This window comes from Pleurodeles waltl, chromosome 4_2, assembly GCF_031143425.1.
Source record: "Pleurodeles waltl isolate 20211129_DDA chromosome 4_2, aPleWal1.hap1.20221129, whole genome shotgun sequence".
Lineage (NCBI taxonomy): Eukaryota > Metazoa > Chordata > Amphibia > Caudata > Salamandridae > Pleurodeles > Pleurodeles waltl.
This window is the reverse complement of record NC_090443.1, coordinates 76,657,181-76,673,307: the sequence shown is the minus strand read 5'-3', so window position 1 is coordinate 76,673,307 and position 16,127 is coordinate 76,657,181. Positions and strand designations below refer to the sequence as shown.

The 16,127-nt window shown below is 44.1% G+C and overlaps 1 protein-coding gene across 1 annotated transcript in view; it reads left to right on the top strand.

Moving 5' to 3' along the window:
- The window catches only part of TAC3 (tachykinin precursor 3), a 144,783-nt gene extending 136,754 nt beyond the window's left edge, over nt 1–8,029 (top strand). Inside the window, exon 7 of the mRNA XM_069230769.1 lies at nt 7,419–8,029. Coding sequence (XP_069086870.1) covers nt 7,419–7,437 — 19 coding nt within the window. The 3' untranslated portion in view covers nt 7,438–8,029. The remainder of the gene's footprint in view (nt 1–7,418) is intronic.
- Nucleotides 8,030–16,127: the final 8,098 nt, after the last annotated feature.

Below are 16,127 nucleotides of genomic sequence, written 5' to 3'. Positions count from 1 at the left end.
AGACCAACACCTCTGAAATCACTGAGGATAACTCCAGTGAAGAGGACATCCAGTTAGCCAGGATGGCCAAAAGATTGGCTTTGGAAAGACAGATCCTAGCCATAGAGAGGGAAAGACAAGAGATGGGCCTAGGACCCATCAATGGTGGCAGCAACATAAATAGGGTCAGAGATTCTCCTGACATGTTGAAAATCCCTAAAGGGATTGTAACTAAATATGAAGATGGTGATGACATCACCAAATGGTTCACAGCTTTTGAGAGGGCTTGTGTAACCAGAAAAGTGAACAGATCTCACTGCGGTGCTCTCCTTTGGGAAATGTTCACAGGAAATTGTAGGGATAGACTCCTCACACTCTCTGGAAAAGATGCAGAATCTTATGACCTCATGAAGGGTACCCTGATTGAGGGCTTTGGATTCTCCACTGAGGAGTATAGGATTAGATTCAGGGGGGCTCAAAAATCCTCGAGCCAGACCTGGGTTGACTTTGTAGACTACTCAGTAAAAACACTAGATGGTTGGATTCAAGGCAGTGGTGTAAGTAATTATGATGGGCTGTACAATTTATTTGTGAAAGAACACCTGTTAAGTAATTGTTTCAATGATAAACTGCATCAGCATCTGGTAGACCTAGGACCAATTTCTCCCCAAGAATTGGGAAAGAAGGCGGACCATTGGGTCAAGACTAGGGTGTCCAAAACTTCCACAGGGGGTGACCAAAAGAAAGGGGTCACAAAACCTCCCCAGGGGAAAGGTGGTGAGACAGCCGAAAATAAAAATAGTCAAGAGTCTTCTACAGGCCCCCAAAAACCTGCACAGGAGGGTGGGCCCAGAGCCTCTTCACAAAACAATCCTGGGTACAAGGGTAAAAACTTTGATCCCAAAAAGGCCTGGTGTCGAAACTGAAGTCAGTCTGGACACCAAACTGGAGACAAGGCCTGTCCCAAGAAAAGTTCCACTCCAAACTCCAATCCAGGTAACACTGGAATGGCTAGTCTCCAAGTGGGATCAACAGTGTGCCCAGAGCAAATCAGGGTCCACACTGAAGCTACTCTAGTCTCTGAGGGTGGGGAGGATTTAGCCACACTAGCTGCCTGGCCTCCTAACATGCAAAAATACAGGCAGCAGCTCTTTATTAATGGGACAAGTGTAGAGGGCCTGAGGGATACAGGTGCCAGTGTCACCATGGTGACAGAGAAACTGGTTTCCCCTGGCCAATACCTGACTGGAAAAACTTATACAGTCACCAATGCTGACAATCAAACTAAAGCACATCCCATGGCAATGGTAACTTTAGAATGGGGAGGGGTCAATGGCCTGAAACAGGTGGTGGTCTCCTCAAACATCCCAGTAGACTGTCTGCTTGGAAATGACCTGGAGTCCTCAGCATGGGCTGAGGTAGAACTAAAAACCCATGCAGCCATGCTGGGTATCCCTGAACTGGTGTGTGTAAAAACAAGAGCACAATGCAAGGCACAGGGTGAAAAAGTAGAGCTGGAGTCTGGAAAAATGGCCCAGCCTACCAAGAGAAAAGGAAAGTCAGTTGGGAAACCAACTGCAACACAGTCAGAAAAAGAGAACCTCTCTTCTCAGGAAGAAGTTCTGCCCTCTGAGGGAACTGAGCCTTTGGAGCTTGAACCTTATCAGGTTGAGCTCTTAGGCCCAGGGGGACCCTCAAGGGAGGAGCTGTGTAAGGGACAAGAAACCTGTCCCTCTCTTGAAGGCCTTAGGCAGCAAGCTGCTGAAGAGTCCAAGGGCAAGAAAAATGGAACACATAGGGTCTATTGGGAAGATGGACTCCTGTACACTGAGGCCAGAGACCCCAAACCTGGTGCCACTAGGAGAGTGGTAGTGCCTCAGTCGTTCAGAGAGTTTATTCTGACCTTAGCCCATGATATTCCCCTTGCTGGGCATTTGGGACAAACCAAGACGTGGGAGAGGTTAGTCAACCACTTCTACTGGCCCAATATGTCCCAGAAGGTTAAGGAGTTTTGCCTCTCCTGCCCCACCTGTCAATCCAGTGGTAAGACAGGTGGGCACCCAAAGGCCCCCCTCATTCCACTTCCAGTGGTGGGGGTCCCCTTTGAAAGAGTGGGTGTGGACATAGTTGGTCCACTGGAACCTCCCACAGCCTCAGGAAATATGTACATCCTAGTAGTAGTGGATCATGCTACTAGGTATTCTGAAGCTATTCCCCTTAGGTCGACTACTGCCCCTGCAGTAGCCAAGGCCCTCATTGGTATCTTTACCAGAGTGGGTTTCCCTAAGGAGGTGGTGTCTGACAGAGGTACCAACTTCATGTCAGCATACCTAAAACACATGTGGAATGAGTGTGGAGTGACTTACAAATTCACTACACCATACCATCCACAAACTAATGGCTTAGTTGAGAGATTCAACAAGACATTAAAAGGCATGATCATGGGGCTCCCAGAAAAACTCAAAAGGAGATGGGATGTCCTCTTGCCATGTCTGCTTTTTGCTTACAGAGAGGTGCCACAGAAGGGAGTAGGATTCTCACCCTTTGAACTTCTGTTTGGTCATCCTGTAAGGGGACCACTTGCTCTTGTTAAAGAAGGCTGGGAGAGACCTCTTCATGAGCCTAAACAAGACATAGTGGACTATGTACTTGGCCTTCGCTCTAGAATGGCAGAGTACATGGAAAAGGCAACCAAAAACCTTGAGGCCAGCCAACAGCTCCAGAAGTTTTGGTATGACCAAAAGGCTGCACTAGTTGAGTTCCAACCAGGGCAGAAAGTCTGGGTTCTGGAGCCTGTGGCTCCCAGGGCACTCCAGGACAAATGGAGTGGCCCTTACCCAGTGCTAGAAAGGAAGAGTCAGGTCACCTACCTGGTGGACCTGGGCACAAGCAGGAGCCCCAAGAGGGTGATCCATGTGAACCGCCTTAAGCTCTTCCATGACAGGGCTGATGTGAATCTGTTGATGGTAACAGATGAGGATCAGGAGGCAGAGAGTGAACCTCTCCCTGATCTTCTGTCATCAGACCCAAAAGATGGCTCAGTAGATGGAGTGATCTACTCAGACACCCTCTCTAGCCAACAGCAAGCTGATTGTAGGAGAGTCCTACAACAGTTTCCTGAACTCTTCTCCCTAACCCCTGGTCAGACACCCCTGTGTACCCATGATGTGGACACAGGAGACAGCATGCCTGTCAAAAACAAAATCTTTAGACAGTCTGACCATGTTAAGGAAAGCATCAAGGTGGAAGTCCACAAGATGCTGGAATTAGGAGTAATTGAGCGCTCTGACAGCCCCTGGGCTAGCCCAGTGGTCTTAGTCCCCAAACCTCACACCAAAGATGGAAAGAAAGAGATGAGGTTTTGTGTGGATTACAGAGGGCTCAATTCTGTCACCAAGACAGATGCTCATCCAATTCCTAGAGCTGATGAGCTCATAGATAAATTAGGTGCTGCCAAATTCCTAAGTACCTTTGACTTGACAGCAGGGTACTGGCAAATAAAAATGGCACCTGGAGCGAAAGAGAAAACAGCATTCTCCACACCTGATGGGCATTATCAGTTTACGGTTATGCCCTTTGGTTTAAAGAATGCCCCTGCCACCTTCCAAAGGTTGGTGAATCAAGTCCTTGCTGGCTTGGAGTCCTTCAGCACAGCTTATCTTGATGATATTGCTGTCTTTAGCTCCACCTGGCAGGATCACCTGGTCCACCTGAAGAAGGTTTTGAAGGCTCTGCAATCTGCAGGCCTCTCTATCAAGGCATCCAAATGCCAGATAGGGCAGGGAACTGTGGTTTACTTGGGCCACCTTGTAGGTGGAGGCCAAGTTCAGCCACTCCAACCCAAGATCCAGACTATTCTGGACTGGGTAGCTCCAAAAACCCAGACTCAAGTCAGGGCATTCCTTGGCTTGACTGGGTACTACAGGAGGTTTGTGAAGGGATATGGATCCATTGTGACAGCCCTCACTGAACTCACCTCCAAGAAAATGCCCAAGAAAGTGAACTGGACTGTGGAATGCCAACAGGCCTTTGACACCCTGAAACAAGCAATGTGCTCAGCACCAGTTCTAAAAGCTCCAGATTATTCTAAGCAGTTCATTGTGCAGACAGATGCCTCTGAACATGGGATAGGGGCAGTTTTGTCCCAAACAAATGATGATGGCCTTGACCAGCCTGTTGCTTTCATTAGCAGGAGGTTACTCCCCAGGGAGCAGCGTTGGAGTGCCATTGAGAGGGAGGCCTTTGCTGTGGTTTGGTCCCTGAAGAAGCTGAGACCATACCTCTTTGGGACTCACTTCCTAGTTCAAACTGACCACAGACCTCTCAAATGGCTGATGCAAATGAAAGGTGAAAATCCTAAACTGTTGAGGTGGTCCATCTCCCTACAGGGAATGGACTTTATAGTGGAACACAGACCTGGGACTGCCCATGCCAATGCAGATGGCCTTTCCAGGTTCTTCCACTTAGAAAATGAAGACTCTCTTGGGAAAGGTTAGTCTCATCCTCTTTCGTTTGGGGGGGGGGTTGTGTAAGGAAATGCCTCCTTGGCATGGTTGCCCCCTGACTTTTTGCCTTTGCTGATGCTATGTTTACAATTGAAAGTGTGCTGAGGCCTGCTAACCAGGCCCCAGCACCAGTGTTCTTTCCCTAACCTGTACTTTTGTATCCACAATTGGCAGACCCTGGCATCCAGATAAGTCCCTTGTAACTGGTACTTCTAGTACCAAGGGCCCTGATGCCAAGGAAGGTCTCTAAGGGCTGCAGCATGTCTTATGCCACCCTGGAGACCCCTCACTCAGCACAGACACACTGCTTGCCAGCTTGTGTGTGCTAGTGGGGACAAAACGAGTAAGTCGACATGGCACTCCCCTCAGGGTGCCATGCCAGCCTCTCACTGCCTATGCAAGTATAGGTCAGTCACCCCTCTAGCAGGCCTTACAGCCCTAAGGCAGGGTGCACTATACCATAGGTGAGGGTACCAGTGCATGAGCATGGTACCCCTACAGTGTCTAAACAAAACCTTAGACATTGTAAGTGCAGGGTAGCCATAAGAGTATATGGTCTGGGAGTTTGTCAAACACGAACTCCATAGCACCATAATGGCTACACTGAAAACTGGGAAGTTTGGTATCAAACTTCTCAGCACAATAAATGCACACTGAAGCCAGTGTACATTTTATTGTAAAATACACCACAGAGGGCACCTTAGAGGTGCCCCCTGAAACTTAACCGACTGTCTGTGTAGGCTGACTAGTTCCAGCAGCCTGCCACACCAGAGACATGTTGCTGGCCCCATGGGGAGAGTGCCTTTGTCACTCTGAGGCCAGTAACAAAGCCTGCACTGGGTGGAGATGCTAACACCTCCCCCAGGCAGGAGCTGTGACACCTGGCGGTGAGCCTCAAAGGCTCACCCCTTTGTCACAGCCCAGCAGGGCACTCCAGCTTAGTGGAGTTGCCCGCCCCCTCCGGCCACGGCCCCCACTTTTGGCGGCAAGGCTGGAGGGAACAAAGAAAGCAACAAGGAGGAGTCACTGGCCAGTCAGGACAGCCCCTAAGGTGTCCTGAGCTGAGGTGACTCTAACTTTTAGAAATCCTCCATCTTGCAGATGGAGGATTCCCCCAATAGGGTTAGGATTGTGACCCCCTCCCCTTGGGAGGAGGCACAAAGAGGGTGTACCCACCCTCAGGGCTAGTAGCCATTGGCTACTAACCCCCCAGACCTAAACACGCCCTTAAATTTAGTATTTAAGGGCTACCCTGAACCCTAGAAAATTAGATTCCTGCAAACTACAAGAAGAAGGACTGCCTAGCTGAAAACCCCTGCAGAGGAAGACCAGAAGACGACAACTGCCTTGGCTCCAGAAACTCACCGGCCTGTCTCCTGCCTTCCAAAGAACTCTGCTCCAGCGACGCCTTCCAAGGGACCAGCGACCTCTGAATCCTCTGAGGACTGCCCTGCTTCGAAAAAGACAAGAAACTCCCGAGGACAGCGGACCTGCTCCAAAAAGACTGCAACTTTGTTTCCAGAAGCAGCTTTAAAGAACCCTGCAACTCCCCGCAAGAAGCGTGAGACTTGCAACACTGCACCCGACGACCCCGACTCGGCTGGTGGAGAACCAACACCTCAGGGAGGACCCCCGGACTACTCTCCGACTGTGAGTACCAAAACCTGTCCCCCCTGAGCCCCCACAGCGCCGCCTGCAGAGGGAATCCCGAGGCTTCCCCTGACCGCGACTCTCTGAAACCTAAGTCCCGACGCCTGGAAAAGACCCTGCTCCTGCAGCCCCCAGGACCTGAAGGACCGGACTTTCACTGGAGAAGTGACCCCCAGGAGTCCCTCTCCCGTGCCCAAGTGGAGGTTTCCCCGAGGAAGCCCCCCCTTGCATGCCTGCAGCGCTGAAGAGATCCGTTGATCTCTCATAGACTAACATTGCAAACCCGACGCTTGTTTCTACACTACACCCGGCCGCCCCCGCGCTGCTGAGGGTGAAATTTCTGTGTGGGCTTGTGTCCCCCCCAGTGCCCTACAAAACCCCCCTGGTCTGCCCTCCGAAGACGCGGGTACTTACCTGCAAGCAGACCGGAACCGGGGCACCCCCTTCTCTCCATTCTAGCCTATGCGTTTTGGGCACCACTTTGAACTCTGCACCTGACCGGCCCTGAGCTGCTGGTGTGGTAACTTTGGGGTTGCTCTGAACCCCCAACGGTGGGCTACCTTGGACCAAGAACTGAACCCTGTAAGTGTCTTACTTACCTGGTAAAACTAACAAAAACTTACCTCCCCCAGGAACTGTGAAAATTGCAGTGTCCACTTTTGAAATAGCTATTTGTGAATAACTTGAAAAGTATACATGCAATTGAAATGATTCAAAGTTCCTAATGTACTTACCTGCAATTCCTTTCAAACAAGATATTACATGTTAAATTTGAACCTGTGGTTCTTAAAATAAACTAAGAAAAGATATTTTTCTATAACAAAACCTATTGACTGGATTTGTCTCTGAGTGTGTGTACCTCATTTATTGTCTATGTGTATGTACAACAAATGCTTAACACTACTCCTTGGATAAGCCTACTGCTCGACCACACTACCACAAAATAGAGCATTAGTATTATCTCTTTTTACCACTATTTTACCTCTAAGGGGAACCCTTGGACTCTGTGCATGCTATTCCTTACTTTGAAATAGCACATACAGAGCCAACTTCCTACAGCTAATGATTAAGTGCAGCACATATGTAGTAAGTGCTCACAGGAGGTACTCTGAGATTGAACACAGCAGACTGCCAGTGATTCTCAGCAGGCATTGCCAGTAGAGTTGGCAGTCGACTATGTATATTACATGTTTGGTAAAGGAAATTAAAGTGATAAACTCCACTCCAACCAACGTATAAAATGCTTTTCTTTACTCTCTGACGACCTCACTGTCTCTTTTTCAGGTTTCAGCGTTCGGTCTAGGACCAGATGCCAACAGGACCCTTTGAGACTAAGGCAACGTTTAATCCCCCCACCAAAGTGCAAAACGTCCTCCAGCACACTTGAACATTTATTTTGTGTGTGTTTTTGTATACTGGAGAAGTCTCTTTCACCACCACAACAATGGCAAAAAAGCATTACCGTTACTCTACCATTCGGTCTTCTTTCATTGATCTGTCGCTTTCCTCGTCAGTCAGGCACCACCTGCTTGGAAGACCAGTCTTGAAGAGATCATTAGTGGTGCGCACCCCATGTGGAGGATAATTTGTGACAGGACCAAGCTAGTGTACTTCATTATCAAAATGGGAGTTGCAAGAAGAAATGGTTCATGCTTCACACACCAAACCCCTGCTTTCCTTCAAGCAGAAGGCCTCCCCACGCTCACGCCAGCAACAGTGCCTCTCTCCCTTGCGCATTCTAGCTCCTAAACAAGGACTCTAACACCAAGCTAATGGGAGTACTCATACACTGGAGGTTTCGTTACAATAGTCCTTCCTCCTCGCCACCCAATGCCCCTTCCTCCTGGTTTCTGTGAACAATGTTGTGTGTGCTATTTAATAAAGTAATTAAGTCATTGGTTTGTATGTCTAATTCTTGTCCCAAAGATACATTTCTTTTGTTGAAACCTAATGTGCATACCAGAAAGAATATCTGGGACCCTATTATACAAAGCGACCCAGGGAAGCGACAGGAGTTTGCGCCCAACTTGTGTGCTTGCTCAGCACTTTGGTATTACAGAAGGGGCCGCAGATGCTTGTGAAACCCCATCTGTAATACAGATAGCACCAGCACTATTATCAGAGGGCGTTCCATCACTTGCATTAAGGCGTGGCCACATGTAAATGGGGAAATCTCTTTGGTTCTGCACCCGCACTGTACTGCACAATGGGAAAGAAGCTCTCAGGAGGTGCACTAACAGTGCGCCACAAAAAGTTGGTGCACTGTCAGCGCGCCTCCTGATAGCAGCCTTCTGGAGGGGATAAAGGAAGGGTCCGAAGGACTTCACCTGCCTACAAGGGGATCCCTCACCCGTCTTAAAGGTGCAGGCTGGTTGCCTTCTGCTCAGTGAAACACGGAGCAGCTGCTTCAAAGCCGCTCTGTATTTCATTCGAATGTGCTGACTCGAGGGCATGAGTTTGTGGGTGTTCTGGGGACAGCACATTCTGCTGCTTCAAAGCTGCTCTGTTCTTCACTTAAATGCACTGACCCCAGGACGGTGCGCGTCCGCAGCTGTCCTGGGGGCAGCACATTCAGTCTAATATGTTGCATTCTTTTTGTTTGCGTAGGCGCACCTTTTTAACGTTCTCCTGACGCAAACAAGAAAAATGTGCCTTATGTGTAATATTGCCCCTGGACTGATGATGTGTGAAAGTTTTTCTGTGTACACTAGCAGCTAAGTGGCTTTGGTAAATATGATCTTTTAAAAAAATAATAATTTACTTAGTTCAAAAGAAGCTCCGCACAGCTGATGCAAGCCATAGCTAATGCACATATTTGTCAAAGAAGAACAATCCTAATGCTCATTATGGGTATTTTGTTTCAATTCATTAACGGTAAAATATCGCAGTCTAAGTGCGGGTCAGAACACATTTTAATAGAAAAAAAAAGATTTCACAGTAAAAATTTCTTATTAAAAGCAACACAATCTGCCTTTTTAAAGTCAATAGTAATAGGAGATGAGCGTTGGAAAAAACATTTAGATGCAGAAAACTGTACAGGGCAGAAAACAGTGTTAAACAATGTCAAAAAAGAAAAATAATTTAAAACAGAGAATGGTGTCCAAAGGCAACAACCCACAAATTTGAATATTTTGTCATTGTTACTTTAATGATACCAGAAGTTCATCCGTCTAAGAATGCACAGGGGTGTAAGTTAGGCACTTCATTTTGACTAAGAGGTCAAAGTAAACATCCAGTCCAACCAAATTCCAAGTAGACTTCTGGTTTAATAAGAAGCAAGGTGGATTGTGAAATAAGTTTAAAAAAATGGCCTTGATGCAGAAATAGGATTACAAGTAATTCACCTTTTTGTCTGTCATCGGTTGTTCTTGGCTACTTTCAATAGAGACGTAAGCCTATGCCTGAAGCATCAAGGTGGGTCAACCTGAAGATTAGTTACTAAAATGATTACGTCAATTATGCACACAAAAAGCACAGAGGCCCGACCTACTGAAAACTCTGGAGTCGGAGTCAATGAATTCATTTTGGCAAAGGTAAGGACCGAACTCCCGGTGGCTACTCTGTAGACTGGAGGACATTTGTCTCTGGCACATCTCAACTAGTCAATAAGACTCCATTGTATGAACCTATGATAATGGGATTCGATTATACTGGAACTGCAGTAGGACTTGAGTATTTAACAACCATGTTTTTCCAGTCTTGAATAAGGACAGTTCATGGCTGGACAGGGAAAATTGGTTAAAGGTCAAGTTAACAAAGAAAAAGCAGCGCTGAAGGAACAATAAGGGACATTTAGGGAACATCGTGTGGCCTCCTATCAAGTCTTGTTTACATTATCTGATAATTTTACATCAAGTTAACCCTGTCCCACCCTGGATAGCCAGAATAGTGCTGTTGCAACTATTGTCATATCAAGGTTAGTCTAAGGCGGGGCTTCAAACTGGACGGGGCGCTGGCCCTAGGGGAGCCTCAAATGATCTCAGGGAGGCGCCAGGCTCTGGTCAAGAGAATCAGTATGGTTTGTTTTAAGCTAAAAAATGAGCGACAGTAAGCCGCTCTGTAAAGGGACATTACTAACATGTTTTGTCACTCGTATCCAAGCTGGGAGTTGTGTCAAAAGGAAAGGGACTCCAAATACTTTTCAAACCCCCCCCCCTACTTCTAATAATCACACTGTAGATACTTTTATATGGTAGTAACGCATGCCTGACCAGAGCAGTATGTCTGGCACCATGTATTTGGTTGCATTTTTTAAACAGTAACATAACTTAACTGCAATGTTTAAGTAAGTCTAGACAAAGGTAAACATTGTCAATTTAACAGAATTGTGAAAAATTCGGAGGAGGGGGAGTGAGCGCATCTAGCCTTATCTGTTTAGTTATGATAACTAGTAAGGGGACGCATCCTTAGGCCGATGGACCTCTGACTGGTTTAAGATGATCACACCATCAACTCTTTACATCACATAAATATCACCGAAATAAAAATGTAATTCATTAGAGTCAGTAACTGTATGCAACATGACTTATTTGGCCACGAATAACCACACCTTTTAGTATCAGTTAGAATATTTATTTCCCTATATTAACAATGCTAAGATCACAGAAATCAGTCTCAAAACCACATGGTAAAGATACAAAAACAGCACAGGTTGACCAAAATGCCTAAAGAATCTTAATTTTATCAAAGCAGTAATAACAAGACTTTCAATAGCGACAGTACAGATCTATAGCAAGAGTAATTGCGCAATGGTAATAACATACATTTGATCAGCAAGTGACTGTTGTCAGTTTGTTGACAAAGACAGATGAACACAGAAAAAAAACTCCTCACTAACTCCAGATTAGCATTAGCATGTTGGGCTTCACGCAAAAGGTTTAGTAACACAAATTTGGAAAACATCTAGCTATGGCTCTATCAAAAGCAGCAGTTGGCACCTAGAAAATAAAAGCCAATCAACAATACATTTCCTATTTCCTTATACCTGTCCTTAAGGATCAGCAAGCGGCGCTATCTTCATCAGAGGGACATCCGCATCAGGACACAGGAGATTTTCGGAAAAGGGGAAATGGTTCAGGACCGGGGCTCTAAGTACTCCAAACCATCAGGTTAATTATCTAAGGCAGGCAGCAAAGTGCTACAGTCTCTAAACATCAAGCGCTAACGTAAGCACCAGCATCATTGCATGGAGCATAAGAAATAACTCAGAATAACAAAGTACCAGAATGTCAGTAGGCAGGAAGGAGAGTGTCAAAGTGACAGACGAGTCTCGTGAAGAGTATCAAAGGAATGATTGAGATTAATGGCTCTGGAATTAATAGCGAAATGAACGGCCCAGAACTCCAAGAACAGTGCTGTTAAGTGAAAGTTGTCCCACGTTGTCATTGGTCAGACGCATCTTGCGATAATAATTGTCCAATATTAAGTTTACTACATATCAGAGAGATATACTAGACAGACTTTCACACGTTAATGATTGGTTCTTTGTATATCAGATGATACAATAAGAATCAATTTGTAGATCCTCTGTCAGTAGGCCCATTGTTAGTTCATGAGAGTGTTGGTTGCCCATATGCTTCGCGTCAACAGTTACAATGAAGTAGAAACAGTTCAGGTACGTACATTTCCTCAGAAGAAATGCACTTTATTAATACGAGTTTTGGACAAGTTTAAAACTCAAACAAAGTATTTGTTATACAGTGGCGTAAGATCATTCTACTTACGTTGCATCTTTCAGTATTTGGCAGTCATTCAATTTTAGCTGGGGCCTTGCTATTTTGAGTCTTTTAGTTAGCACAAGTACAATTCATAACACTTAGCTGTAGAGTAACAGAGTCCTACATTTTCAAATATATATAAACTCTTAATACATATTAGTAATTAGTACATTATTAGTGAATAACTTTGCATCTGATGGTGGCCAGTCAAGTAGGCACATTTTGAGTCACATGTTATTTTCTGTGTAAATACGTTTTCTATGTTAAATTAAATATTGGTAAACATTCAATAATTATTAATGTTAGTTTCAGCGCTCACAAGGGCTTCAATGCTTTTTTTCCCGCTAGGGGGAAGGGTGCGGCATTGAAAAGTTTGAAGACCACTGGTCTAAGGCAATGTGCTCTATCCAAGCATGTCTACGTTTCTTCTGAGTAGACTACAGGCAGTCCAGAATGGGGCAGCCAGTTTTGTGCCTGCACCTTAAAGCCTTGGTCACTCTTCTACATCAGTGAAGACTCTTATCTTCCTGTCAGAGATGTTAAAATTTGCGATTCTGTGCCTAGCATACCCACCCATGGCAGACTAATCGTTCCCTCCACAGGAAAAAAACATGAGCTCTACCATCCTACAACAGCGCTAAGTTGTGAATCTCAGTATCTGTTAATGTTTACGTTTATTTTGCTACAGAAATTACTGTAAATAGGTGCTGAGGTGTTGACTTAGTATACATTGTAAGTGTAGATACATTTGATTAATATCAGATCAGTCAGTATCAGTCACAATGAGAGGAGCATGTAATGACAAGACAGATGCTGGCACACAGTTGGGTGACTCTGGCAGGGTTACAGTAGGCTGCTCGCTATTTGGTGCCACAGTTGGGCAGTAGGGGTTACATTCACCAAATCCAGTAGGCACCACGAGGCATGTAATATGAAAAAATAGTCATATTTTGATATGCCTAATGTGCAGAGTACAGGCATTGGATTTTAGACTGTATACATGAGGAGTGGATAGGCATGGAGGGGAAAGGAGGATGGGTCAAGCAGATAGAACAGGTAGGCACTGTGGGTCTGATTCTCAAATTGCCCTGTGAATATATATGTACAAAGCACACTGTAAAATATATTACGCAATGTAGGTTTTGCCTCTACTTATGTGCAAATTGTTCTGCACCCTGATTGCAGTCTCCACATATGTATGTACATATTTTAGTAGTAAATGTTGGGAGGAACACAGGGGAGTGGGTGGGAAGCGGCCTAGACTTACTACTAAAATGGAAGGGATTAGGGAGAAGTAAGCGGGGTTTAGAGAGATTGATGGAGGGGTACAGAGAAGGGACTTCATCCATCCACACACGAGAAAGCTAATTGCTTTAATCTTGGGGTGAAGTAATGTAGCTGATGCTTTTGTAACAAGTTTTCCCTCAGGGTCAGTAAATACTAAAAGCAGCAAACTTACTACATAGTTTAAAGTTACTCAAAAGTGTAACCTACCTTTGTGAATCAATCAATGGGTCATGATCTCAAATGCATCAGTGATTTGGAATGTCAGATTTACCAGGGCAGGTCTTTTCCAACCATTGAGAGTTGTTGCTGTCCCTTTAATTTGATAGGCTGGTGGTAGGTAATTGTCATTGTACAGACTTGAGTTTACCAGTGCCAATGCCATCATTGGATTGGCACTGAATGAGGAACCATTTGAGGGTTTTTCCTATAAGTCTGATTTAGTGGAATAATGACTTGAGTGCGGCTCTCACCTGTGAGTTCAGGGTGAAGTCCACGTTCCACATTGCTCCTAGTTTTCATACTTTCACTTTGGCCGGTATGTGCATGTTAGCCAGAAAGGATAGGTGGAGGTGTAATAATCCCAGGGATGGAAATTCTGTTCAGTTTGAGGCTAACTCCTGTCCATACCTAGATAAACATATGACAGTATTGGCAAGAGGGTTTTTTCGATCCAGGCTATCACTGTGCCAAAGTTTTTAGCTTCGCTTTACAACAGGTATCTGAACGTTTCAGTTTCAGAAAAACCTTTAAATGCTCCTGTTTTCTTTTCTGTGATTTTAGTTCACTACACTTGCTCGGTGCTAGGAAAACATTTGGTAGAAGTGCTGTCTGGTAATGAAAGGAGAGTTCCTAATGGCTCTCTTTCTAATTACACAAGTGGAAATATTACATGTGTTGTTATAGTAAACAAGTTTGGTGTCGCTCAAATATACTGTACAAAACTTTCTAATAAAAAAGGTTCACCGACTTTCGCTTCTTCAGAGCAAGTTTCATGGAGATCAGTCAGTCAGAGACCAAATAAAAGTGGAGGCCAAAAATGACATTTTCCATTTTAACTACAATAGAATTCTTTGCCCTTTAAGAAAAAATGGATGAATGGAGTTATGCCAAACGTGGAGTGAAAGATAAAGTTACTTACTTGTATTCCTAGTTCTGCATCGTAGGTATCCTTACTGAAGTCATACACCTAGAATATTCCCATGCATCCGCTGGGATCTTGGAACACTTTAGCTTCAAATCTTGAGAAAATTATTTTCAGGAGGAGGTAATACCCCAGTTCTCATCTTGTAGAGTTACCTCTAATAAGACATGACTGGCCTGTTTGCATGACAGTTGTGCTTTTTAACTGAGATTTTATGTCTTAAAAAGTAAACAGACCACATTGCAGCACCTGACTACAAGGCAACCATGAGTTTAAATAGAAATATTTCTTTTGAGAAACATCAGAGAATGAAAATGAAGTAAAAAACGGGCCTGTTGGGTCAAGAGTTCACTGAGTGTAAGAAAAAATATACTGTTACTTTAAGGAACCAAAAGCTTCCCTTCCCAGCATGCACTCTACTGGCAATTGGTCGCACAGCCTCAGTTCTTTTTGAATGGCCGTACAACTCATAGAAAGTTTGATATATAGATATATGTTCCTAACCGAAACTTGAGAACTACCCAGAGTTCTCTCTTCTGTTTGCATAATTTATACGTCACTCTAACCCTGAAATGGTTTTGTTTTGACTTATACTGGGTGCTCCATTGTGTCTGTACAAAGTTAAACTTCTCCCAAGAGATTAAATGACATTGTAATATGTGTCAGGTGTTGCTTTTGCTCATTCCAGGTTGACTTGGATGGTATTTTACCAGTCAAAAGCTGTAATACTGTGCTTGGAGCGGTGAAAGGTTTTTGTAATTTTACAGTTTGGCAAGGATGGCACTGGCCAATCCTATGCTTAAAGATTATGCTGTAAAAATGGCAAAAGACTTTGTTGCTTTCCAGCTCAGCATGGAGGACACTGTGCCAATCCTATGCTTAAAAACTTTGCTAAAAAACAGACATTTGAGGTGAGCAAATCTAGCGTATCGCTGGTGTTGCAGGGTGCTCCTTACTTGAGCTGTTCTTCACCTAAAATTGGGAACTACCCAGAGTTCTCTCTTCTGTTTTGCATAATGTATGCATCACTCTAACCATGAAAGGATTTTTTATATATATATATATATATATATATATATATATATATATATATATATAGATATATCTATATATATATATATAGATATATATATATAGATATATATATATAGATATATATATATAGATATATATATAGATATATATATATAGATATAGATAGATATATTTATATTTATGTGTTGACAATCGGGGAAGAGGGTGGGTTCCTCATGACTTAAGTGAGGATACCTAAGATGCAGAATTAGGAACACAAGTAAGTAACCATTTCTTCTGCATCATAGGATCCTTACTGATAGTCAAAAACACAAAGTAAAATAGCAAGCATATCCCAACTCGCAGATGTCAATACATTGCAATATGAAACATAACACTGATCTTGGATGTAGAAAAAACAGGCGTGAGGCAAGAAATAATTGATCTCATTAAATAGATTTTTCAGAGCTGTCTGGCCTAGCAAAGAGTTTGTTCTTGAGTCCTCATCTAAACAGTAATGTTTAGTAAAAGTCTGAAACAACTTCTATGTGACTGCTTTACAAATTTCTGTAATTTGAACATTTTTAATCAAGATGACAAAGGTAGCCTCACTGCATGTAGAATTAGCTCTAGGTCTACCTAGAGGAGGTTTATTAGCTAACTGATAGCAACAGAACATGCAAGAAGCTATCCATCTGGCTATAGTCTGTTTTGATGAAGCCATACCAGTTTTCAAGGGTCAATAGTTTGTGAACAACTGATTAGTTTTTCGGATTTCTTTAGTTCTATCCAAATAAAACTTTAGAACTTGCCGTACACCTAAAAAAATGCAGA